The sequence below is a fragment of the Siniperca chuatsi genome, linkage group LG6 (genome assembly GCF_020085105.1).
Source record: "Siniperca chuatsi isolate FFG_IHB_CAS linkage group LG6, ASM2008510v1, whole genome shotgun sequence".
NCBI lineage: Eukaryota > Metazoa > Chordata > Actinopteri > Centrarchiformes > Sinipercidae > Siniperca > Siniperca chuatsi.
This window is the reverse complement of record NC_058047.1, coordinates 17232501-17258952: the sequence shown is the minus strand read 5'-3', so window position 1 is coordinate 17258952 and position 26452 is coordinate 17232501. Positions and strand designations below refer to the sequence as shown.

General features: G+C 41.1%; 1 protein-coding gene across 2 annotated transcripts in view; it reads right to left on the bottom strand.

Moving 5' to 3' along the window:
• Positions 1-26452, bottom strand: part of faf1 (Fas (TNFRSF6) associated factor 1) — a 70205-nt gene that overhangs the window by 32289 nt on the left and 11464 nt on the right. For both annotated transcript variants that reach the window (XM_044199128.1, XM_044199129.1), the window contains exons 4-12: positions 23943-24208; positions 23738-23829; positions 22925-23016; positions 15861-15966; positions 10685-10771; positions 2221-2316; positions 1934-2057; positions 1736-1799; positions 1548-1629 (exon numbers count right to left, since the gene is read on the bottom strand). In XM_044199128.1, the coding sequence (XP_044055063.1) occupies positions 1548-1629; positions 1736-1799; positions 1934-2057; positions 2221-2316; positions 10685-10771; positions 15861-15966; positions 22925-23016; positions 23738-23829; positions 23943-24208 (1009 nt within the window). The remainder of the gene's footprint in view (positions 1-1547; positions 1630-1735; positions 1800-1933; positions 2058-2220; positions 2317-10684; positions 10772-15860; positions 15967-22924; positions 23017-23737; positions 23830-23942; positions 24209-26452) is intronic.

Here is a 26452-nt window from a genome sequence, read left to right as displayed (position 1 = left end):
CTAGGGCATCTGATCCGGATGCCTCCTGGACGCCTCCCTCGGGAGGTGTTCTGGGCATGTCCCACCGGGAGGCGGCCCCGGGGAAGACCCAGGACACGCTGGAGGGACTATGTCTCTCGGCTGGCCTGGGAACGCCTCGGGATCCCCCCGGAGGAGCTGGAGGAAGTGTCTGGAGCGAAGGAAGTCTGGGAGTCCCTGCTTAGACTGCTGCCCCCGCGACCCGGCCCCGGATAAGCGGAAGAAAATGGATGGATGGATGGATGTTTCTCTTTCTCAGTTCAGTTTGTCTGTGTTTTGCAAATGCTGTTATGATTTCTCAGACTCGTCCCCTTGATATATTTATTTAAGTTTGGGCATTATGGAGTCATGATGCAATCAAATTGCTCATTGCCAGACTGATAATTCAGCCAAATATGTCCTGCATTTTAGGCAGTGTTTATAATCATTATTCCTCTTGGTGTTTATATTGTGTGTCTACTCCCTGTATACGTAGGTCCTTACGCATCTCTGGCTTTGCCACATAAGGCTGCGTTCAGACCAACAAAAGCTCTGTGTCAAAAAACGCAGCATCTCCTGGGACAGCAGGGCTGCCAACGCGGAGGGTTCTTGACAAAAAAAAGTTGAACCTGGCTAAATGTTTACCACAGCGCAATATCAACGTAAACCAGAAACATACTGCAGTGCAGTTGTCAATCAAATACATGCAACAACACACTGCAGGAGTATAAACCACTGTGCAGTGTTTTGACATCTGATAAGCCTTCAAACTCATTGATGTGTTTTTTTAAACTGGACTTCATGGAACACAAACATTCTCACTGGTACCTGTGGCAATATACCACACCAATGCAACCCCCTTGCATTATTATTATTATTTTTTTTTTTTAAACACAGTGCTATTTTCAGTCCGTTGCTGTTGCAAGATCTCAGTAGGAATTCTTCATGGTCTCATCTTCTATAGCAGGAGAGAATTGTGTAGACTGACTAGTTACTAACAACCTGATAAGGTACCCAACTCTCTATTATATTCCATCTTTACATTGTGTGTATGTGTTTACATAAAGCTTTTGCTAAACTAACATAATGAACTCTATCTCACTGGTGGTCAGGACAGGAAAATCTATTCTCCAATCTATTGCAGCTGGGAAAAGAGTGGACTAGGCATATACTGCAACTGGTTAGAAAACTGACCATTGTGTCTTAAATTCCCACCAGCTTAGTAATGAAGGAGAAGATATGAGAAAAGCAGTATCTCCCTTGGCAGATAGAGAATGAATAATATCCTGTTCAGACTGTGTTCCTCCTATGTTGTCTTAAGCAAAGAAAACTGCTCCAAAAAAGAAAAGCAGCAGCTAGGCTCCACCAAGCAGGAATGACATCAGTGGTAAAGGATGAGGCATCATCTGTAACATCAGCACATCGTATCTTACACATAATCAAAATTAAAAGTGGGACAAAGAAAAATAGGATTTTGTTACCCATAACAGTATCTCAATAAATTATAAAACCTTCCTTTCAGGCCCCAAACAGTCAATCACTTTACTTACATCTCTGGCTTTGCCATAGAAGGCTTCTTGAGATGCTGCCTCCAAAGTCCCAATGAAGAACATTGGGTGTGTCTCTCCATACCTACAGGACACACAGAACAGATAAACAGTACATAAACACATTGTAACATGCTGGCCTTCTTTGATTTCAATCAATCAATCTGAAAAGCACCTGATGCTTAGCTCACCTTGAAGAAAATTCGGCAGTAAAGTGCAGTAAGGCATCAGCTTCGTTGTCACTATTCTCTGGCACTGTAAGGGGACAAAAATAATTTTATGCTGAAGCTTTGGATGTATGTCACTGGCATTTAATACAATTTCTGGAGCTACAATTTAGAACTCTAATCATTATCATCATCATTATTTAGATGCTACACTGTACGTACTCATAGGTGATTTCCGACAGGTAGAGGAGCCTATTCCAAACATCTCTGAATCGTCCACACCAAACTCTGACGCATCCTCAAAATCATCCCCCTCACTGTCGCTGACCATATGGACATCTGCGCACTGTAAACATAAATGATTCATTAATTGCCAAACTTATTTCAACAGAAGTAATTAACAGAAGCATTTTGTTACCATGTTTTAGGAGTCAGTGTGTATACACAGCGCCCAGGGAGAAATTAATCCACAGCACAGATCCTTAGAGAAAGAGTGTGTGTGTATATACCTCTTCTGTGGGCTCCTGGGAATTGGCTGGTGAGGACCTTCGACAAACACTGAGGTGATGGCAAGGATAGCTGATCCCAGAGACAGCTAATGTCATCTAAAAACAGAAAACACAATGAAAGAGTGAATAAGTCTAGTCTAATAATCAACCAGTTGTTTGAGATCTTAAACCATATGTGATTACTAGCCCAATCTTAGTCCACTCAAAGTTACCAACAAGTTAAATGTGTGTTCATCAGGGGGAGAGAGTGATGGAAAATGTCACTCACTACTACTCTTTACCAAAGACTGAACTCTAATCTGAACAAAACAAACCTCACAACTGACTCAAGTTGTACATCATAGTACCTGTTCAAATACTTTGGTTAGCCTATCTAGGACTAGGTTTCCCCAGGCTGCAGAAGCCTAGCCCGTATTATGAGATATTTTATGACTTTCAAACACAGGCTTGCACATCTCACTAATCAGGGGAGAACCGTGTTGAGGTTTCTGTACACCTGCAGTAGCTGTTAGTGTGATGGTGGTTTGTAGTAAGAGAACACCTGACTAATGAGCTGCCAAATCCAAAGCCAGGACTGTAAATGTCAGCGTTCAGCAGGGACTCATTACAGCTGGTGTCTCCTGGCTTAGACCCCACGGGACATCAACAATACATGCAAGGCAGTTGCACAGTTGCAGGATGTAGTGTGAAGCTTAAGATACCTCGCTTTTAAAAAGTGGTGTGCCAGATTTTAGATTGATTCCCATCATGTAAATTTCTGTTCATGTATAGTTGTCACAGTAATGCAACAATATATCGACTGACGTACTAATTGTTAAGAGCAAAACAGAAAACCCAGATGCAAATAGTTTTCTGGGAGAGTGAACTTCTAAACAACAGGGCTGAGGCAGGGCAGGCAGGCTGGGTGTGATAAGAGGCAGAGAAGCTGCTGGTCCCCTGCAGAGGCCCTCTGATCTGTTCCATTGTCAGGTGCTAAGACACACAAAGAGCAGCTGTTCATGGTTGAATCAGGAGACGATTACATGCAACGCCAATTGAGTCTGAAAAGGGCTACAGAGACTGCAGGGAGTTTCTCTTCCTCTGTCTCTTTCAAATAGAGTGGTTCCTCATGCTGGCCTCAGCTTCTATAGCAGGAGAGAACAGTGTAACCACTAGACCTTGTCAGCAACATGGACTTACTTGTGAGTACTTCTGTGTACCTGGCACTGATAAGAACCAAAATATGTGACAAAGTGCCCCACTATCTACTATTTTTAAATCTTTTTATACTACCTTATCTTTTCAGTGTTAGAAAGTAAGTTAGCTGCTGCCAAAAGACCAAAATATTTGCACAAAAAAAACCAAAAACATTTGGACAGTTGTGGCTGAGCTACATGCATGAACAGGTGCAACTAGTGTTAGGTAATATATACCATATGATAGATGATATAAATTTGTCTACTGTCTACTGAAATTTTGACCTTAACGTTTATATCATAGTATCTATCCCCTTAATAACATTGGGTGTAGTAGACCATTTTGGGCAATGGTACAAATAAATGAGCAGGACTTCTTTGCAGTATTATTGAAATTTGATATGATTTTTGCATCAATGTGATGAAGTACCTTGATTTGTCAAGTGTTTAATTGACAAATTAATTAATCGATGAACCAAAAACAGACATTCGTGTCAAACTTTTTCTTAATTTATTTGTCAGAAAATATAATGTATCACGATATATATCATTATTATGATATAAAATTACATATACATTGATGGAGGATTTTATTCATGTTGCCCACCCCTAATGCCCAACCCCTAAATTTTAAATTATATTGTTTACATGTAGATTTTTCCCTAAATTAAGATAATTAACTGATCCCCAGGAGACGAACAACCATTTTACAATTTATTGCAGCCCAAAAAAATGTTGACTTATAATCAGTATATCCCTACTGATTATAATATTGACCACTGTGTCTTAAATTCCCACCAGTAACCAAGAAGATATGAGAAACACAGTATCTCTCCCCTGACAGTTCAAGAATGAATAATATATCCTGATGAGTATTCCTCCTCCATGTTGTCTTAAGCATAGAAAACTGGTCAAAAAAAGCATTGGCTAGACTGCGATGCAATGTTGAAACTAAACAAACCAAGAATGACATCACCGCTAAAGGGACAAGCCAACAGTGAAACAGATGATAAATATATATGAAAAATAGGACTTCTTTCTCAGTGAAGTAAAACCTTTCCTATGAGGCCTCAAACTGTCAGTCACCCCAGACAGTAACAGAGGTGTACACATAGATAATAGAAGAAACAGATTGTATTTCTTGTGTATTACCAATTAGTAGCTAGTGTACTCTGGACAATGAGAAGTATGTAAATGTCACAGCAAGGACAGATGAGTATCCCTGGAACACCTACGAAGAACACTTAACCAAATTGCTCATGTAACTTAACTCTAACTAATTTAGTCCTCTGTTCCTGTTTATTAGATCATTGTGTCATTCATATTTTTCCAGAGAACTTTATAAAAGTAATGGAACAGAAACATCAATCCCCCCAACAGTAAAAGTAAAGGAAGTTAGCAATACTTTTTGTTAAACGAAAGAAAAGCTACGGCCATTTGAGACAGGATGGGTGCCTGGCCTGAGAGTTGAATTAGCACTAGACAGAGTTGTAGGTATTGAGCCAGACAAAGACATACAGGGTCTAAGCCTTAAGGATGTGAAGGCACGGCCCCAAGTCTATTCTGTCTATTCCCAAATCGAGTGGCAATCAAACGTGAGAATCTTAACAGCGACTGCCGAGAGGATCCCGATAAACCCTTTACCCCCGGTACACACAATGAGAGGCTTTCGTCTGAGGGTCTAATAAGTGTATAAATAAAGTTGATCACTTCCCCTGTCAAAGACAGCCTGGAGGGTTTGGGCTGACATGGATGCAAGGAGGGGAGGTGAAAACGGAAAAAAAATGAGTTGAGTGCCTCTCAATCCTCTTCCTGGCTTTGACCCGATGGCTTCTCAAGATGTTGAGGTACACAAGTGCAGCTTGGCGGCTCAGTGGTAAAACGTGAAAACAAGGCTGAAGCGCCGCAGGGCACGGGGGGTGGGGGGGATGAGGTTAAACCCCCCAAATGACCCTCTCCCACATCTCCACACAAAGGAACTGGCTCCTCTTTTTTGGATTCTTTTAATTAACACTTGCATTGAGGCTCTAAGAATTCAGGGGCCGATACAGGGAAAGAATTTTCTCTCTCCCCTACCCCCTCCCTCCTTTTCTTCCCTTCTTCAATCCTTTCTTCTCTTCTCTTGCCTTCTTTCTCTCCCTTCATTCTTTCTGTGTTGCATTTTTTATTTTCTAGTGTGGGCAGTGTTTGGATTAGGTGTCTGGCTGTGAGTGTGAGATAATTACTGCTGACAGCTGCACTGGCGGCAACCGCAACCACAGCACCACCTTACTCCACTTTCTCTTTGATGGAGCAAGAGAAGATCAGCGAGAGAAGTCGGGGAGGGTAGACAATAAGGGGAAAGGAGATGGACAGAGGAAGAAGTATGAGTGAGAAATAGTGCAAATGTGAGAAAAATAAGACAGGCCGAGTGCGCCCCACCCTTAACACCTGTTGGTTTCCTATTTTCAGGCTCCTTTGAGCCTTGCTGAAGATATGCCTCTCCTGATTAATATCTGAGGTGCACAGTGTGTATAATGTACGTACACACATACAAATGCAAATACAGAGCCAGAGGCTAAGGTAGGCATAAAAAAATGACTGTTGGATCAGTGGGATACTTAACGGTGGGTATTAAGCTGTTATCTCTTCCATCCAGCGTGGTGTTGTGCCTCTATGCTCATACACAGTAAGGGGGTCTAAAAGGTGACAAAGCCAATGAGGAGGAACATCCTCCTTCTTAAATAAGCTTCACAGAATGCATAAAAACAGTTAGAAGAGATAGAAAATGAGAAAGACAGACTAACTTGGTGCTGAATGTCACCTGAAGGCAGCCAATTGCACGAGGGGGGCTCTGCCTAAACGTACTGCTGAGCCCTGTTGCTACGGAAACCACCAGGCCCCCTAAGTAAACCCTCAGTTTCATAGGCCCCTATCAGGTATAGCAGTATTCCATTAATGCCAGCTGGGAAATGGAGGGAGGCGCTGGCCAACCAGGCAAGGCACCGAGGCTCCGCAGCATTAATACATTAGCAAACACCATGAAACACTGCATAAATGTCAGCAATTACTGGCTAGAAGAAAGGGTGGGTGGTGGTGGTTGTTGAAGAGATGAAGGGATGTAATAAGGATGTCCCGCTGGCTGTCAATCACTCCAACAGGTGTGGAGGAAAGACTGGCAATCAAAACAGCTCCAATGAGATGAGGCCTGTCTGGAAACTCTCCATGCTGTATTGTTTAGGGGAAGGAATAGAAGAGAAGGAGACAGAGGAAGCAGGGGAAGAAGCTCAAATCAGCGTATTTCAAACAGCACGGGAAGTTAATGTCCTGTTGGCCTCTCAAATCAATTGTTGCCAGGACCTCTGTCATCATCCTCAGCACTGTTCAGAAGAGATTTGCCAAAGCCACAAGAATCAGGAGGAATTTGAAGGCAGAGCTAGATCATGGTATTTGCAAATAATGCTGGAGTATTTGTTTTAATCTACTTGGAGTAAACTGAATTCCATCAAGTTTTAACTATAGCAAAGTCCAACAAGTGTACTTTTTTCTGATGAAGGACTTTTCCAGTACTATCAAGATTGTTGTTATGCAGTAAACACGACGACTAATAAAAGAAAAGCTAAAACAAACACACACAAAAAAGACTGACAATGTGTTTCCCCATGATCCTCTACTTGGCTACTCTGGCAAATACTACAAGCTGTCTTCTAATGAATCTATGAGGAACATTGGTATCATGATGGCACCTAAAAATTTACTCAAAAAAAATTCTGAGACACTGATAAATATTTCAAACCAGTACTTGACCCAGGTCAACACAAACTGCCTGCTAGAAATGAGCATCACCTCACGTTGCTACTGCTTCAACTACACTTTGTGCCACTTCCTTTTACATTCAGCTTCCTTGGTCTAACACCACATACAATAACACAGTGCACTGAATAAACTGATCTGTTGTTCAGTGCTACTTGAGCATTATCCATCCTGATCCAATTTCAACTCTCCATAAGGCCTTGAATAATTCAGAGCACAATAAACAATGAAACACGTTGAGTGGACAGTATCAGGGAGGGTGACGTAACACATAACTACTAGTTTCCCTGAAAGGTGAGAATTTCTTTCTAACAAACTAATTTCCTACGCTCCAACAATACATAAACAAACAATGCCACCACTCAAATATCTTTCTCAGAACAGAAGAACAACTGACAGATACTCTGAACAAGTTGATCAATTAGATGAACTATAGTAAAAAATAAAAAAAAAATTTAAAAAAAATTGTGCTTCTTGTGCCTGATAAAAATATTTTTACAACTTCATTTATGACTGTATAACGCAGCAACTGCAGCAACTAACATGTCTGAGCACTGAACAAGGAACTACCAAGTCAACTGCTACAGCATCCGTGCTAGAGGCAACTACCCTGGTATTGTCAGGGTTAGTGCTAATACTGTTGCCAATACAATAGTTTCCCTACAAATACCAAAATGACACTATTTTCTATGACTATTTTTCTAATTAAACCTAACGTCAGCAAATTCTTCAATACTACATCCATGTTTAATGTTGTTAACTTCTACCTAAATTAAATACAGTACAATGTTAAAAGAACTGATTAAAAAAAAATCAGGAAATATATGAAATTAAAAAAAGAAGTAAACAAGACTAACAATTTGACCAAGCATTCAATGGCTATTTTCAATGCAACGTTTTCAAAATTTGGTGCTACCGACACAGCTCAGTTGGTACTAAAAAAGTATTGAGGTTCGATACCCAGCCCTAGACAGTGTGCACATTTGCAAACACACAAATGCAAATATGCACACACAAACGTAAACGCAAGCAGGCAAACACAGTTATATGACGCACTTAAAGCCAAAGCAGAGTTAAGTAGTAATCGATTCCACTGCAAGCGGGCTAGTGTGCAGAGCTAAACGTAATCTGGGGCCTCTAGCTGCCATGTTTATTGGCCCAAACCCCGGGAGATGAGACTGGGCTAATGAGCTAGACACTAACACTGGCTCCCTACCCGCCTGCTAGGCCAGCCAAGCCCTGGGCTTTCTCTGTTAATACCTTCCAACGTTTCAATAAGAGGGCTGCGGCTAGAGCAGAGGCCATTATTACACTTCTGTCTCTGCGCTTTTTAATATCTCCTCATCCAGGAAACACAGACGCTGCAGATATGTGTTAGCCAGGTGCCAACCGGGCCTATGATGCCACAATGAGCTGCAATTTATTCATGATCCCTGGCCATCATATCCACAGCTACCTAGGGAGTAGCTGAGCTGAGGTTCTCTGATAACCAGAACACAGATCACAAAAATATAAAGGTAAAAACCAATTATTTCACTTTATCCTTACTTATCATATTGAGATTGGTAGGGCTTGCTTGGTGATGAAATTCACAAACTAGCATGCATTGCTGGTTTTTAGTGGTAAGGTCACATTTCTTTGCAAATTAAATACATTCAAATGCTTTAATACCACTTAAAAATAGTTCAACACTAAGTGTTGTTTTTTTTCATAGGCAACATATACAATACAATTTTTAAATACAGATTCCTGACATTTAGTGGAGTTATTTTAAATTATGCAATGAATTTATACATCATAGATTTTTTAAATATTAATTCCTCACAGTTGCACATTATTTTAGATTATAAAGGAAAACAAATTTGAAGCTGAACAAATTATTAAATATTTTTAAGCTTTGTTATGTAATAATGTTTTCAATGATCTGTGTCCTAAAAAATATTACTAAAATAAGTCAAAAGGTATTCAGATAAGGGAAACACATTTTGTCATAAGTATCAAAAATTAAAAAGTAATTAATACTTGAACAGTGAAAGCATGTTAAAGAACTGTTCCCATTCCGTTCTATTTTCGCAGAAGAATCACAAATTCCTAGTTAAGTCTACTGCAGCTGGACACACCAACATCCTGGACACAATTTTTAAATAAGTCTGCGGTTAGCTCTCTTCCTCTGTTAGTGTGAACAGGAAAGTCATAAAGCACAAGCTGCACGTTGTGGTTGCAAACTGGAAAAGTAAGTCATTTGATGCCAAAATACATGGGCACAACACTGAGGTCAGTCATTGCTCAACGTGCCCTCAATGTGCTCTCAGATTAAAACTTAGATTTGTATTTCTGTTGCAATCCCAGGACGTTTACTGATCACATAACTGGATGTCTACAAAGATAATGCAAACAATGACAAATCTGCATCATAGCAGTATGGTTTGTTTGGTGGTTAACGGCTTTACAATTGCCTGCTCTGAGCTGTAATGGAACAAAATATAGCAAACAATCTTCTGTAGTGAAAGGATGCATAACCTTTTGTCCATTGCCCTTTTAGGCACATTTATAGTGTAATGTATTTGCTTTCACTATTAATCTTAAAAGCTTTACTTTGAGTCATGAAAACAGGTGCAGTTATTTCTCATACACTTTGAGTTTGAAAAATTGAAAATGAAAATGAAACATGAACAATGCGTGACATAAAGAATGGACTGTATCCACCAAAACACTCTATATAGAAAACAGGCTGTCCTTATTACAAGTGTCCATATTACACTTAAAAAATAAATAGAAAATCTGTAGTCTTGTTGCTACAGTAGAGCCAGTTCTGGCATTAGACACATATGATAACACTTGGAAAAGAAGTGAAACAAAGTCAATACCAATACTCCAAACCAAACAACAATCACATAGATCTAAAAGGAAAACGTTAGCTGGGGGTTAACACAAGAATGTGTGCACAACAGCTCCTCAATGTAGAATGATAAACCATCCCACAATTAGCATGGGAACACATATGCTGTCAAAGAAGGGGTTAGACAAAAGGGGTCAGAGGTTCCTCAAGGTTCTGCATGAGGGCTGCTTCTGATCAGCTTGACTGTGTGCAGGGTGAATGGCTGGAAAGAGCGACCCTGGGATGGGAGAGGTCAGCGGGACTCAATGATGTGAGATTTAATGTCCACAGATAGAGGACACAGGATGGGAACCGTCTTTGACATCTTAATTAGCTTCAACATCTTACTCTCATGCTTCTGACAGATGCTTTTGGGATGGATTACAGAGTGTGGAACAGTTTGCACTACAATTTGCAAGTATTAAAATAATGTAAATCAATAATCTGTTAATTATCTTTAAGAAGGTTGTCTTGGATCCAATAATCAGTGAGGGCAACATATAGGCAGCATTTACAGTACACAGAAAAGTGAAGAAAGATATAGAAATGTTTCCTGTAAAACTGTTATAAGTCTGGGTAACAAATGTTACATTTTTTATTGTGTGACTGTGCTTCTTACAGAGTCATCAGATGCTGACACGGGCCATCCCTCCCACTGTTGATGCCGGACTGGGATGTTGGTCAAATCTGAAATGTTCCTCTTCACCTGCAAACATAAAGGGAAGATAAAATTATTAGTGTATATTCAAAGTACGAAAAAAATCAGTGATACGAAAAGGTAAAATAATAAGGGCTGTCACAGACAGCTCAACTATAAATCTCCACTGAGAATTTTTATATTTCTCTTTACCATCCTATCATTATTTAGTAATATTAAAACTGGAAGTGAACAATATTTCCATGACTAATTTAACACTAAATACACTGTCATAAATTATAGCAAGGGCTACATTAAAGTTTCCTCCATTCAGAAGCATGGGGAAAAAGTAGGATGGAGGCAGAGAATGAAGGAGGAGATGAGTCAAAAGGAGAGAGGAGGAAAATGTAAAAAAAAAAAAAAAAAAAAAGACAGGCAGCATTCTTCAGATGCCACAGCTAATGCCCAGCAACAACAGCCCCACGCTCTGAAATGAACAGTATTTCTCTTTTCCCATTCATGCGCGGACGCTGTATCTGCATCACTTAATAACATTCCGTGCTTTTAAACAGTTAGCAGCCAGCAGCGCCTGTCCCACCGAGCGCCGTGTTACACCGTCCAGTGAGTTGTTGGTTTAAAGCCCTAACGCCAGCCTGATGTGCGCCAGCCGAAGGTGATCAAAGCCACGTCGGCGTCTGAGCGCTGGCGGCCGTGGATTCTAGCTCATTTGTTCAGCAGAATCCTGCCCTTCAGGCCCGCAGGGCTGGACACTGATGCTGAGAAAACTGTCAATTGTGGGGCAAAGATCCCTCCAAACACGGGTCAAATCCTGTCTTTGTAAAAAGCACTAAAAAGAGATGGATATGCAGGGCTGCTGGTCATGGAGGTGGAAACTTAAAGAATGCTACAAACACAAAGTCAAAGCAATGTCAGGCAAAGCAGGAAGGTAGCTGCAAAATACTGAACTAGGAAGACTGCGGGGGCAGACCTTCAACTTCATACTCTAATATTAGTACACTTTGCATCTGTATATGTACTAGTGTGGGTCTCAGAGCACAAACATACGATGGGCTGCTTGCAGAAATGATTTTATTTAAATCTGAATTCATCCCTTTATCAAGACAACAGTAAATGAGTTATCAATCTCTCAAAGAAATTATATTTTATTTGTGCTGGGCCTGGCACAGCAAAGCAATTCGCAGTACAAACAAGTTGAGAAAAAAATTAAAGAACAATAATAAATGAGTGGCACAGTCCATCCTTTGTCTTTCTTTCGTAAATCCCATACCACACTGCTCGGCACCTATCCTTATGAAGAGAAGCTATGGCCAGGATAGCAGGCTGGGGTCAGAGCGGGTGGCCAGTGTTATTACAGAGTGTAATATCTATGTTTGACCAGCCGGACTACAGGGATTTGACTGACCGGCTGGCCAGCTGATGAATAGAGGGAAAAAGGGAGCGAAGGAGAGGCATAAACACTAGTAATGAAGAGTCTGCTGTCAGAGGTTAAAGCAGCGTCAGAGAAACAACAAACTAACGCCCACCACAGAGAGAATGAAGGTGAGAGGTGGAGGAGGAGGAGAGTGGGGACAGACAGTAAAAGGCACCTGGCAGAGGACAACCTGATCTCACCACAGAAAGAAAACACAGCTACACACCAGGCCTGCCCACCTGAAACTACACCACCAGAATCTGCAGGCAGTCATTGACACTGGCCTTCTCTGACCATATGAAAAGTATGGTGCTATTATGAGAATCTGATGCAACCACATCAAAGACAAACAAAGCAGTTTAGAAAATATAGCAACCAAACAACAGGGATGCCCTAGCTTCTCCAGGTAGCCGAAGTTTTTGTTGCAGCCCTCAGTTACAAAGCATTGCATGTGTGGGCCACAGAAGCCATCATAAAGGGAACAATACTGTCTAATGCTGCCCCCTGTCTGCTACAACAGACATCTCACTAGTAAGTTAGACTGCAACAAATGAAAACAATTATATTTAATCGGTGACTCTGAGTAACAAATTTTACATAGCAAATTTTACTTATAATTACCAGCTAAAATTTGTTGGACTTACAACAATGAAGTATTGTTGGAATGTCATTATATGACACCGGGCTGAAAAACTTCAGAAGCAGACCATGGCACCAATAGTGAAAGAAAAACTATCCATCAACCTGACTTGTACATATAGAAGCTAAAATGGAAAGGAAATGTCTTTAACAGAGCAGAACAGGATTTAAATCAATTAATGACAAATACAACGCTGCTGATTTGTGCGTTGATGTTCATGTTGAGATGAGGCAGGGGTGTACGAACCACTAAAACACAACATTAGCTAGACTGGCTGTGGTGCTGAGCTGCTGGGCAATATGGCAAAATTAATGATCCAATCACTGAAAATGCCAATTGCCTGTAATCCCTGGCTGGAAGCAAATCAAAGAGGAAAGGTTTCCGTTAAACAGTCACAAGCGCTCTCTCTCTCTCTCTTTCTCTGTCACTCTCTTTCTTCGTCTCCCCTAGGCACCAGATGCCTTTCTTTCATTCCTTTTTCGACCCAACCTTCCTTTTCTCAGCTCTGTAGCCCTGTCTGCATTTGGTTCCTATATGTCTCCCAGCTGCGGAGTAGGCAAGGGGCCCAGGCCCAGCCCCGGGGGGCAGTAAAGGAGGGAAATCCCCAGGACAACTGGTCTGGTCACGGACAACCCGAAACCAGCAGCCATCCCTATTCTACCCTCTACGTCCCTGGCAAACATTTGCTCTCCAGCTTAGCTCAGACGCTAGCCAGCAACTTACCCCCACACTCTTGTCTGGTAATGCCAATCAGAGTCTACACAGCCCTGTGCTCCAGAGATGGAGAAGAAAGAAGGTAGAGAAGGGACACTGGGAGAGAGAGATGGAGAATGAAGGAATAGAAAGGGAGGGGCACGGGCAGTTCCCTGAGAGCCACAAGGCAAAGCCAGAGCCTTTGGCAAAGACAAACAAGAAGACAGGACTCTATCCCTATTGATATGCACAAGCAGGGACCATCGGCTAGTCTTCAGCTAAGACAAAAGGGAGAGTGGGGAGAGTAAGGTGCCCTGTAGTGGAGTCCATGTGTGTCTGTGAGTGGACACAGTATGAGCAGAAAGGGGAGTCAGGCTGGCTGAATATGGTGTTACTTCTTTGTTGCATTTTTACTTCTTCTTATGATGACAGAAATACACTTGTTTGTATCTTTTATTATTGTTTTTATCTGAAAATCTCACAACCTAACTCCTCGTCTTTACTATGAGCCTCACAAATTACTTCAAAGCAACTTCACTGAGGTCACCCATAACTACTATTTGACTGCCACTACTGACAGTACTTGCACCTGTAGCTCTCCTCACTGGCTACTGAACCTTTTGAATCATTCCCTACATAGTGTGTACACATGGTTTAATGACATGACAACACATTACAGTAATAAAAAAGGAAAGACACCTGTTCCCTGGCTAAAGAGTAAATATATAAAGAGCATAGTCAACATGGGGCAAACAGAGTCCAGATCTATGCAGGTTAAAGTTCTGGGCCTCATTTTCACTGCAGGGGGGCCTTGAGATGCCTAAAGACAAGCATGCGTAAGGAAAAGACCGCGACATGGAGGCCTGTTTAAGCCCACATTGTCCCTTCTCTATCCCCTATGGCCTCTTACAGCACCCCCACCAAGCCAACAGTCCTTTGCCTCCTTTCTGTGTCCATGGTTCCCCCCTCCCACACCGCAGGGACCCCTCCCCAGTGTTTGTAATCCCAGCAGAAACACTTAAGGTTCACAGTGGGTGCTCATCAAAACCATCTGCCTGAGAAGAGGGTGAGAGAGAGAGATGATGGAGGGAGGTGAAAAAGAGAAAGAGCGAGGGAGGAGAGGGAGAAAACCAGGGAGTTGAGCTGCCTCCTCCATTTCAGATGTTGGTTGTACTAATCTGTTCAATTAGCACCATTACAAGCCCTGCTAGTAGCCTGATTATTATTAGTTTAATATTCACCTGCACTAAGGAGCCAGGCCCGAGCTGCAGTGACTGCAGTGAGCAAAGAACTTAGGAGGAACACCTTTTGCTGCTGCTTGAGAGTAAATAATTAGCTGGATGTAAAACATGGGAGACTGTAAAAAAAAAAAGCAAACTGAGAAACAGGAAATAAAAATTATGTAAAGCTGCCACAGAAATAAAAACAACTAAAGACTGATATTTCCAATGCCATATATTTAGTGCAAATGGTTGAATGATTACTTCATTAACATGTGAGGTAAGATCAATAGTGGGACTTCTCTATCCTTACTGATCAGTCTTTCAGGAGCTTATTTCCCCTCACCTGTGACAGCAGGCTACCCGCTGTGAATAAGAAATGACGCCTGCTCAGGTCTCCCTCTGCACAGGGGAGTTAGAGCAGGAAAGTAATATGTGTATGTCTGTAAGTGTGTGTAAGTGTGCGTGTGTAGGGGAGTGCTGATTTGAACTCGCATGGGGCCAACCATTGACACAGACACAGACACACACACACACACACACACACACACACACACACACACACTTGCTCATCTACATAGGCAAGCAAGCAAACACATATATTGCTTGCATATATGGCATGCTTTTCAAGCTTTAATCCATTTGCAGCTGTGATAGTAATAACCGATGGACAGAGAGGTGTACTGCCTTCACACTGGGTCCAGTTTGAGTTACTATAAATATTTCATAGGCTGCCAAATCTACTGTTTAGTTTCAGATGAAGAAAATGAATGGACTCTGTCTCTTTCTATTACACTTTCGCATGCCTAGATCAAACAATGTTCAGTATTTAAACCGCCTCCTGGATTGCTGAGAGAGAGGGTGAAAGACACAGCGTAGGGGGAGTGGAGAGAAAAAGAGGGGGTTGTACCAGACCGCAGCTGTGAGAGTAATTATGTGCTCGGAAATGTGATCATTTGTGATGAATAATGAATCGATGGCTGAGATAGACTAGCAATGTTTGGCCAATGGAATGAAAGCTGTGTTACGGGAAACTAGAATCAGGTACAATAATATTATGTATGTGAGAGTCTGTGGGTGAGTTACTGAGAGCTTTTGTGTGAGTCTAGGCATATAAAGTGACTTTCTGATGTCCTGTATGGTCCTGTGTCTGCATGCATGCTGGTATCATACCTCCTGTATGGTTCTGGAGCCGGGGAAGTTGAGACTGTAGTCCCTCTGGGCCTCGCGGTGGCTGATGACCAGCAAGAAGTTCTGGTTTAACGACTCTTGGAGAGCACTAAATGAGGATGGAAAAAAAAACAGTAAGAAATAGGAATGAACACAGTAAAGGAAATAAAAAAAATAGAAACTGATGCAGAAAAGGAACATGTAAACAAGGCAGAATAATGACGCAAGTGGAGTAAAAGAAGGGGGCACAGAAAAACAAACATTATCACTAAGAGCGACTCAGTCAAGTAAAGGGCAAGCTGAAACTTGTCAACTAGTGGTAGCCTGCTGGCCCACAAGGCGGTGTGTGCCTCCTCTGGGGCCTAGTCGCCCACTTTACTGGTTGTGTCTTAACAAGCCTGGCCAGAGCTGCACTCAGCACAGCAGGCTACCACAGCTATGACCACCTGCACAGTAACAGCATGGAGTCCATCAATCTGCCTTATTGCTAACAAACCTGGCAGCTATTATGAAATAAATCCAGGAGAGCCTTGAGGATCTTCCTAACTACAAACCCTAAAGATGCCTTAAAAGCAAGATTTTACTGTGACATACAGTAGCACAAATGGACCACATCTGCAGGGTTTGGTAAGGTTGTTGACCAACACCAACAACTCAACAATTCCTATTTCAGGTAGTGAGTTTTCTGGCTTTCAAATAAGTTTTCTTCCATTTCAGAGTGTGGACAATGCTGTATGTAAGGGACCAGCACTGCAACTACTTTCATTCTCAAGCCAAAAAGCAAATGATAAAAGAGCCATTATTACAACACAATACACGATAAAATACCTCTTCAGCAGATGCTGCTAGATTACTGCTGTATTTGGCTACTACACTGTCTCAGTCTATCTGCTGAAACATGACTGTATAGTGATTATAGTCATATCAATTACAATTCATATCAGTTCATATCAATTACACTGTGCCAGAGACCTGAAGATGATTCTATGATTGAAGAGGATGAGATATGTAATGCTCCCAAACTATGCTACTATCTGTATCTGCATCAGTTCTAACATGATGAAACATTCTTCCATTTTAATTTTAATTTATAGTATTGCAACTCTATAATAAATAATAAAACCAATGTGACATACCATTATATCTCACCACTAACTGCATGAATAATTGGACCCCTAAACAATTGATCTATCAATCAATCAATCAATCAATCAATCAATTCAATCGTACAAGCTGTTTACAGGTAACCACTAGTCTGAGACATTTACTCTCACAGTTGATGTCACGTGCTGATTACATTGTGAGCAGACACCTGGCAGTGAAGACATGACCTGTCCAAGAGGCCCTTAAGGCTCAGACTTTCTGGACTGGCACTGTAGCTCGCTCAGTAGCTTACGGCGGTGACAGAGACGCTGTGAATGATGCAAACGCAGACACTTTGTGTGCTTCACGTAGAGAGGAGGAGGTGGGGGAATCAACTTTTGGAAGCTTCATTTACAATAAGCTGTGAGGTTAAGTAGCGTTTTGAGCAAACGCTGGGTCTGTGAGGCTGAATATCAATGGGAGGCTTAAGGGCCGAAGCAGGCACTTAATCAGGGCTCAGAACCCAAGGAGAGGAGGAAGAGTTGAGAGAAAGAGAGGGATGGGGGAATTAATATGTAGCGCACACATTAATTATGCAATCACACCCTTAATCTGCACAGATCTGGACGAGCTTATGTTAACAGAAGCTCAAATTTACTGTAATGACAGCATATTTACATTGACTAAAACTACGAAATCAATATGTAAATGTAATGTTTGTTGTAGCTAACTGGGGAAGATTGGAAATGTGTGGTGTGGGAAGGATGGATGCATACGTAATAGGGCTGAGCAGAAGGATGAGAGATGTGTGTGCATGTGTGTGTGAGAGAGTGAGAGTGAGTGAGATAGAGAGAGAGGAGAAATGGAAGGGGTAGGGACACATATATAAGGATCTAGCTAATATCATGATTATGTTTGGACACAGTCCCGAGCTACTGCTGGCAGGCAGCTAGACTCCTAAATAGACAGAGATAGAGGGTAAACTGAGTGGAAGTGTTACTCTGTCCTTCCAAGCAAAGAAGGAACATCTTATCAGTCATTTATGGCAGACTGACGAGCCATTTGGTGTGTGTGTGGGTGGAGTTCTGTTCAAGATTTACTTTGAAAAATCAGATCACTCAATGTGCTCTATAGTACAAATATAGCTTCTCAAAATATCAAAAGCATTCAGAGGGGGAAAAAAATGTCATTCATAATGAGTCATTTGCTTGCCATTTCCCATCTGTCTGAAGAGGCCTGCTGGTTCATATATAAACAAAACACCCATGTTTCAAGTCTAATATCCCTTTGGCTCGACTGCTTTCACCACTGATGTTTTCAAAGCAGCTGTCTTCTGATAGAAGCAGGCCCGTCAAGCAGTACAGGGTTGAAATGTGGATGTCTCAGTGTTTGCTTCTGCCTTCAGAGGTCTCTTTCTCACTCAACACACACACTTGTGACATCCAGGTCGCCCTGCAACATCTCTGGAGGTACTTGACATGGCATAAGGCTACCGGGAGGAAAATGTCATTTAACTTTATGGACAGAGAAAATGGAGCATTTTGCAGGGGAGAAGAGCAGGCTAAACAGATTGGTTTCATTCTGAGGTAAGCCCATCGCCTAAGCGGTGGGTCCCTGCGGCACAGAGCAGACTCTAGACCTTATTAAACTAGCACTGCCAGACTCACACACACACACAATGTGACATGTGCCTGCAAAACACAAATACCCATACACACACACATTCTCCCCAACACACACACACAAACATTACTCCCTGCCATCATGCGTGTGTTTCAACTGCTTAGAGAAACACAAACGCATTAAAACACACTGAACATGTTGCCTCTAATATGTACAGAGGAGGTCATGAAGTACACACAAGGTCTTCTTACCTCCTCCACATTTTGCATCCACAACAAAGCAGGAGGATGCGAAACCATTCAGGCTCAGTTCTGTTTTGTTCTGCCATCCTGTCCCAATATTATTCAGCATGCTAACTGTTAGATACTTCCTATTAGGGCTGCTTTAGCTAACAAGCTAGCTATCTTCCTAAAGCATCTGTGAATCTGCTACTGGATAGCTGACACACAGAGGGAGAGGTGGGGGCCAGGAAGCCGCAATAAAAACACACAAAACCTAATGAATCTTTTTTTGCAATTTCAAATTTCTTTGGGAGTTCAAATTAAAATAACCTTTCCTTGGCAAACATGCTTCCAGAGAGCTGAGCGGAGAATAAACGAGGAAGGAAACAGGCTCCATTGAAATATTCATCAGGCCTTCATCATTTATGCAAGAGATTAGCTCCTCCTCAACACCCTCTTGTATTCACAGGCAGTCATCAACATGGCCACAGAGAAAAACCTTCAGACCAGGCTTTAACGCTGCAGTACTAACTGCACATCACATCGCTAACTAAATAACTATCTGAGATGGATTGGTGCTCAAAGGAAAATCTCCCAAAGCCTTAAGATTTATTTCTAATCAAACAAGACAACTAAGAGGAGTTTACTCAGCGGGATCATAATGACAGTGCAGCACTATTTAATCAGTCAGTTTGGTTTAGGTGTGTGTACTGCATGAGCCAAGCTCTACAAAGTAATTGCCAGGGATATTACCATTTATGGGACATTTGCATTTTTACTCAGCAACAATTTGAAGCAAATAAACATTGTGAAATTAAATTTGGGTGGATAACTGTCTTTTCACACTACAACTACAAACTAGCAAATATAGTTTAGGACACAGTGGTAGTTTTATTAACCCCATTCAAACCATATAATTAAAAGATAACCATTTTAACTGAGAATATTGGTCAAGTTCTTGGACAATAGCATTAGTGGCCACAACATTACAATTACTAGTACGCTTTTAGATATTTATCCTGGTTTCATAAAATAACACATAATTACCTACAGTGGCAAATGTGGTTCTGTATAACCTGTGCACTGTTAAGAAGATTATGCAATCACAAACGGTCATACAGCAATCTCTGTGAGTTATAATCATGTCATGCGTTGTTTTTTCTTACAGTGTCTTTTCTGATACTACCACTAGGAGTGACCAAAATTGGAAAGTAAAGTTTATTGGACAAGTGTATTTACTTTATTTATTTTTAAATCAGCTCTACATTGCTGGTTGGATAACAATAATAACAGTGCTTTCTGATGGTGAGTGAATACATTTTTTCATGCAGGCTGGCTGTATTTTAGTGTTTTGTGCCACCTTCCTAAAATTTAAATGAGAGCCCAAACTTAATTAAGGGAATCTCTGTGACAACTGAGCAGCTGTTTTCCAGCAGTGCTGCCACAATGTTGGGTGCGGAAAAATAACTACGTGAAACATTAAAGTCATGTGTGAGCAAAATTGACTAGGATGTATATGGGAGACCTTATTTTCTATTACCTTATATAGATATTTAACAGCATTAGAGTGTGCAACATGATACTTACCTGCTGTAGCGGAAGGGAGCGAATACATCTGTAATTAATAACTGGGGCTATAATATTAAGGACAATCATTTGAGTCATCAATAATTTTGTTTTCAATAATTGTGTAGAAGTAGATAGTGGTACCAGATCAGATAAGTTCACTTTATCAAGACACATAGTACCTTGAGTTGGTATGGTAGTGATAATGTGTGCTTCCCTACCTGCAAACTTTAGGTTGAGGCCTTTACTGGCACTGAGCTCTGTCTACTGCAACAAATTTGCACACACTGCACATAAATCACACGTACTGTGGATTTACCGTGTGATGACAGTTTATTTTTACTGCAAGCTAACAGCTTGTCTGGTCCCACTACAGGGGACTGCTCCCCCCTCTATTCTGTGATCTATCACCTATCCTCTCCCAGTATGACAGCAGGGTCACCGTGTACACACACACACATTTATACACAAATGCATGTGCATAGACATAGAAGCCCACCCACTCCATTCAGCCCCAACTGTCCTCCACCAAAAAAGCTGACACAGAATAATGAGCTCCTGACACCCAAAATGATATCGATAACACTTGGAGAAATGGCAACGGTGCTGCTAAAAAGACACAGCAGTGAGTGGAGGGGTGAGAAGACGAGGAGAGGCAGAGAAGAGAGAGCGAGGGAGGGAAGACTGGGGAGAAGAGGGCCATTAGCTGCCAACACAATATAACTACCATTTAGCCTAACTAGCAGGCAATACGGCAAACTGCCAAATGACTTCTTTTACAAGTGTTCTGGTGATATGTGGATGCTTGCTTGGCTGCTAACATGAGGAAATGTGGGAAATAGTTACAGTACAGTTTTAATTTTGAATCCACTGTCGACAAACAAACCAGGCCCATTATATGTGAGGTTATAAACAACTCTGGCTGATAAAAGCAATTTGCTACTGAATATCGTCAAAAGAACCTTTTTTATGTTCCTATCTAATTTTCACTTTGATAATATGTACAATTTCACTAAACTTAAACAATTGACTAGGATGTATATGTATAATTCAGAGAGATACAGTAAAGCTGGCAATCACAGAATGTTACACCAAATGATGTCCCAGGGTGTACTTACTCTACTCCACAGCTCTCAAACAAAAGTTGATTTTTTAAAATGTTTTATCAAAATGTTTTAATTCGTTATCTTTTTTATAAACATAATGTTAATAACAAAACAACAGAGAGGTTTTAAAAGAAGTTAAATTTTAAAGGTTGATGATAATAGTAATGCTTTGCCTGAAAAATAGGTCCAAGGCTAACAACATCTCTCCAAAGTCTCGTGAAACATTCATTTCAACAATATTTACTAATATTAAGAGTACATAATTCAATTGTTCAACAATAGTTGCTTGTGAATAAAAAATGCTTTAATTCTCTGCTGATTTGTTTTTTGTATTTTTTTTGCTCCTAGACACTGATTATTAGTCCCTCACTCTGATCATTAATCAGAATGAGGCTGATTAATGATGAGCAACATAGGCTTCTGAAAATATGAGCCATCCTTTTAATAATCACAGGAGCGGCACTGTACGCCCTCATCTCGCTCATTTGGCCTAGAAATGTCTGCAATCCACACATACAGCACAAAGACAATGACATCCAGCAAACGCACACACAGACACACAGCAAACTCAAGCCCTCCAACCATACATATATTGCAAGAAACTAATGCAACAAAAAACAAAAACATGTCCAAACACACACACACACAATATCTTACACGATATGTACCCTCACATACATCTATTTTTACCAGTCCAATGCTCTTATCCTCAAATTAAAAATAAGAAGGGTCTTGGTCACCCTATAATATGCAGATGAAATGAAGGGAGAAATATGACTTCTTTGGACAATGTTTGAAAGGACAATCACATGTTCAGTTGCCACCTGTAATTGTATTACCGCTTTGACTTTACACTGTGCAGCCTGACATTTCAGAAGGAAAGGTTGCTAATACTGCCACGGATTCACTGAAATGAACAGAACAACCTCTGGATGGAGAACACTGGCTTAATGAAGCTTTCTCAACAAATCTCTATTGTCACTGAGTATTATCGCTAATGTGACGGACTGGTGTATTTTGGGAGAAAAAAATTTAATAAATAATAGATATGAAGTGTGGATATCAGTGTATGAAGAGTAAGATGCAAAACAACCTTCAGCAAGCAACAATGTCAGGCTTAAAGAAACAAAGATGGGAGAGAAAATTATTATTTACACACAGAGATTGCAGCAGTAGATGTTCCTTTCAAAATGTCACAATGGATATGAGAAAATGAATGTGCACCGGCAGGTCAAATGTCTCTTAATATACCAATGAAAATGGCATTTGCTTGCTGGATCCTGGATGCATCTTCTCCATAACTGGATATAGACAGCCACCTGGTGTTCACTATTAGGTACTACACTCATACCACTACCAGTAGTAGTTCATGGTGCATGTGTACAAGGAAGAGGAAGAGGGGGAGGATTTATTATGAGATTACACATAAAAAGAAGAGTGAGAGAGTGCTGAATGCTGGGCTGAATACCTGTTTTTGCTGGTGCTGGCAGTAGGGGCGATGTCTGGGGTCAGGACATACAGGCTGTTGTTCTTAGGCAGGTGTAAACTTCTCAGCACCGTCTGATTACACACACACACACACACACACACACACACACACACACACACACACACCCAGCCACACAGAGAAACAACTTCAAAATAGTTACTCACTAGGAAGGATTTATAGCTGTGGAGATTTGTTAAGGGAATAAATGTGTGCGCACTACATCTGAATATATACTGATGAATATTTTGAGGGAAGCCTGTTACTCTGCACTACTTGGTTAGAACTGGAAATAATTTACTGACTGTGGGGTAGGCAACAGGCCTATTTGCAAGACTAATGTTGGTAATGCTGTCTAGAGCTCGGTGACCTGAGCAAGGCCGTGAGGGCCAGGGGTGTGATTTCCACTTGTTCACTGATGCTGAGTATGAATACACTCATGGTTTTATAGGATGTTTTGGAGAACAGTGTTAAAACAAAGTCATGTAAGCTATATTCTAATGCAACAAAGAAAGTGATCTGTTTCTTACAGAATGGAAATAAACAGTATAACACGGTAACTGTGCACAGGCAGGGAATCAACATATACTGTATGATGTAAATTTGGAATTTTGGAATTTATTTAGATTAAGACACCAAACACAAAGTCAAATTGCAAAAACAAAAGAAAGAAAATATAAAGACAGACTACAGGGTTAGCTCATATCACCAGTGCTGTTTTTCTTTTCTTAGTACTCCATTGTGGTTTTTCACTTGCATGATTGTGACAAACATTTATAAGGTCTATTAACTCACACTATCAGATACATCCCCACTCTTCCATCCCTTCAGCTGCATTTTGGACACTGGAACCCCAAGCTCTGTCTCGAGGATATGTTTGATTTCTCCTGTAAATTAGATTTATTCAGGCCAATGCAGAGGATATATAGTATGCACAAGAAGGCAGTGTGATATGTTGAGTATTATATACAGTATGTATGTCAGTGTGTGTGGTGCTCACCGACTGTGCTGCCTTCCTCCACTACCAGCTCTACAGAGCGCTGCCGGTACTCCACCCTGAAGTTGAGCATCCGGGGCTGACGCTCTACAATGTGTCGGGAGGAGGAGTTGCTGGGGCAAGAAGCTGAAGCTGAGGACGATGGAGGAGAGGAGGACAAAGACGAAGAGGAGGGGGGATTAACTGCACCTCCTGCTGCTGCATCGGCTGCTTCTGATTGGCTAGGAGGTCCGTACATACTGGCCTGGCTCGCTTCACTGGAAAAGTTACTGTACAGAGGTGACAAGATTACTGATGGTGTGGAAGTCGACAGAAGAAATAGCCAAAACATAACAGATGATATCAGACACAAATATCTGTAGATAGTTGTGACTAGGACTATATTTGTGGCCACATCAAACGTATCTTTGTCCTTGTCTTTAGCCTTGAACACCTGATGTTCAAGAACCAACAGAGGTTACTGCAAGACAGAAAAATATACCAACAACCAGGCCTGGAATTGTAATTTTAGGGGAAAGGCCACTTGCCCTGCAAGGCAGTTTTTGAGGGCACAAAGGCCACATGCCAGGGCATCAAGGCCATAGGTTAAAAAAGGCAATTTTGATTCACTTCAATAGACAAATCTATTTCTAAAAGAATGAATGCCTTTTTAGTAAACAGTGTAACACTTCTAGAGAAATACAAAAGCATTTATCAAAAGAATAATTTATTTGTAATTTTGTCATATATCAGATTTATGTAAAGGTCTTGTTCCCTATGGAGAAATAATCAATAACATAAATTAATAACATTTAATCAATAACATTTTGAATCGTTACACATCGTTATTTTCCAGAGCTGATGATGGAAGTAGCTAACGAGTGAGCCATCTCACTTCCTTCTCATCTCTACTCTGTTGAGAGTTGCACAGTGCTGATCAGGCACGATGTACTGTTTTAAAACGAGAGTTCTTTCACACTTGCATTTTTACTGGTCACACCACAGTGTTGATTACGTTACTGTTACAATCAAGTACGTGTACTAACATTCCGTTGCCGGGGCGGACTTGACAGGAGAGAAATTAAAAAAAAAAAAAAACAACAGGCAGAGAGCGGGGCACCAAGGCCACAGAGGCCGATGAGCATACGTTTTTCAGGAGGGCATCAAGGCCAGACAGAGGGGCAATGACGGCCATGGCCGCCGGTGAAATTCCTGCCCTGCCAACAACAAATAATAATAATAATAATAATAATAATTACTTTATTTTTATATATTTGTATACTTTATTTGTATAATGGCTTTCCCATCCTCCCTTACAATATCTGCTTACTCTCTTTCATGCTTTTCTCTTTACTCTTTGTTCAGTGTATGACCCATGTTTCACATAAAACAGTAAATCATGTCTTTTTCTCATGACCATGAACAAAGTGTGCCCTTTGTTCCTTGAAGTGTAAGCTGCAACTGTCTTGCAAGAACAGAGTGCCAGACTCAGGCTTTTTAACAAAGGCTGTATTTTATTTGGCCCGCCACATTAGAGAGGCCACTGTCTTGAGGCGTAGGTTGGCGGTCAACAGCCACAAAACCTCCACAAACAGGCTGGGCCAATAGGGTGGGAAATTTACCCGACCCAGTGGTATCACATTATAACTGTCTCCTCCACCAGCCACTTCAGAAACAAACCAAATTTAGCAACTAACCAATTATTTGGAGCTCCAAATCTGTCCTAAAATTAAGTAAAATAGTTAGAATAGTTACTGAGACTAAGAAAGAAAGTAAGCCAATATTTAATAATTCCATCCTGAAATATTCCACACTCAATATTGACCTGTTCTGAGATCATTTCAGAAAAATATAAAATTGTGTTTCAAGGGTGGATGGATCACACATTAAGTTATCCGATTTAAGCCCTGCGTACGCATTAATGGATGTGAAAAGACAAGTTAATCCCTCTTTGTGACATGAAAGCACCTGAAAACCATCTGAATGCTCAAATGAAAGGCACGGTTGGCAAAACACAGGTTGTAAACAAGGAAGGAAGTCATGCCATGAGTACATGTAAATATGTAAACATTTAATGGACATGGCAGTATTTGCAGAAGGCTATTGCGATAGCATTTGCACAAACTATAACTGCCACTAGGTGAAGCAGACTGACAACTACTATCATCTCACAAATGTATTGTGGGGAGATAGGGAGATAGAGATGATATACAAATGAGACAGATGCAGCAGCAAGAGATTTTACTCTAAAAAGCAAAGGAAAAAATGAGAGAAATCTTGGCAAGAGGATTCTTACAATTTTTGAAAGCATCTGAGAAAAAAAACTTGTTCATAGCGTGAGCTCTCACAACAAGTGAAAAAGATCCTGAGTGCACTTTCACCTAAACTTGGCACAGCAACACTGAAGGCCGTTAAATTGTCCGTTGTTGCTGTTTGGGTGTCGTTCCATGCTGCCAAAGCAGACAGAACCGCTGAGCCCTTCACCCACGGACTGGTTTGTCCGTGGGTGAAGACCAGTGACCAGTGACCGAGTT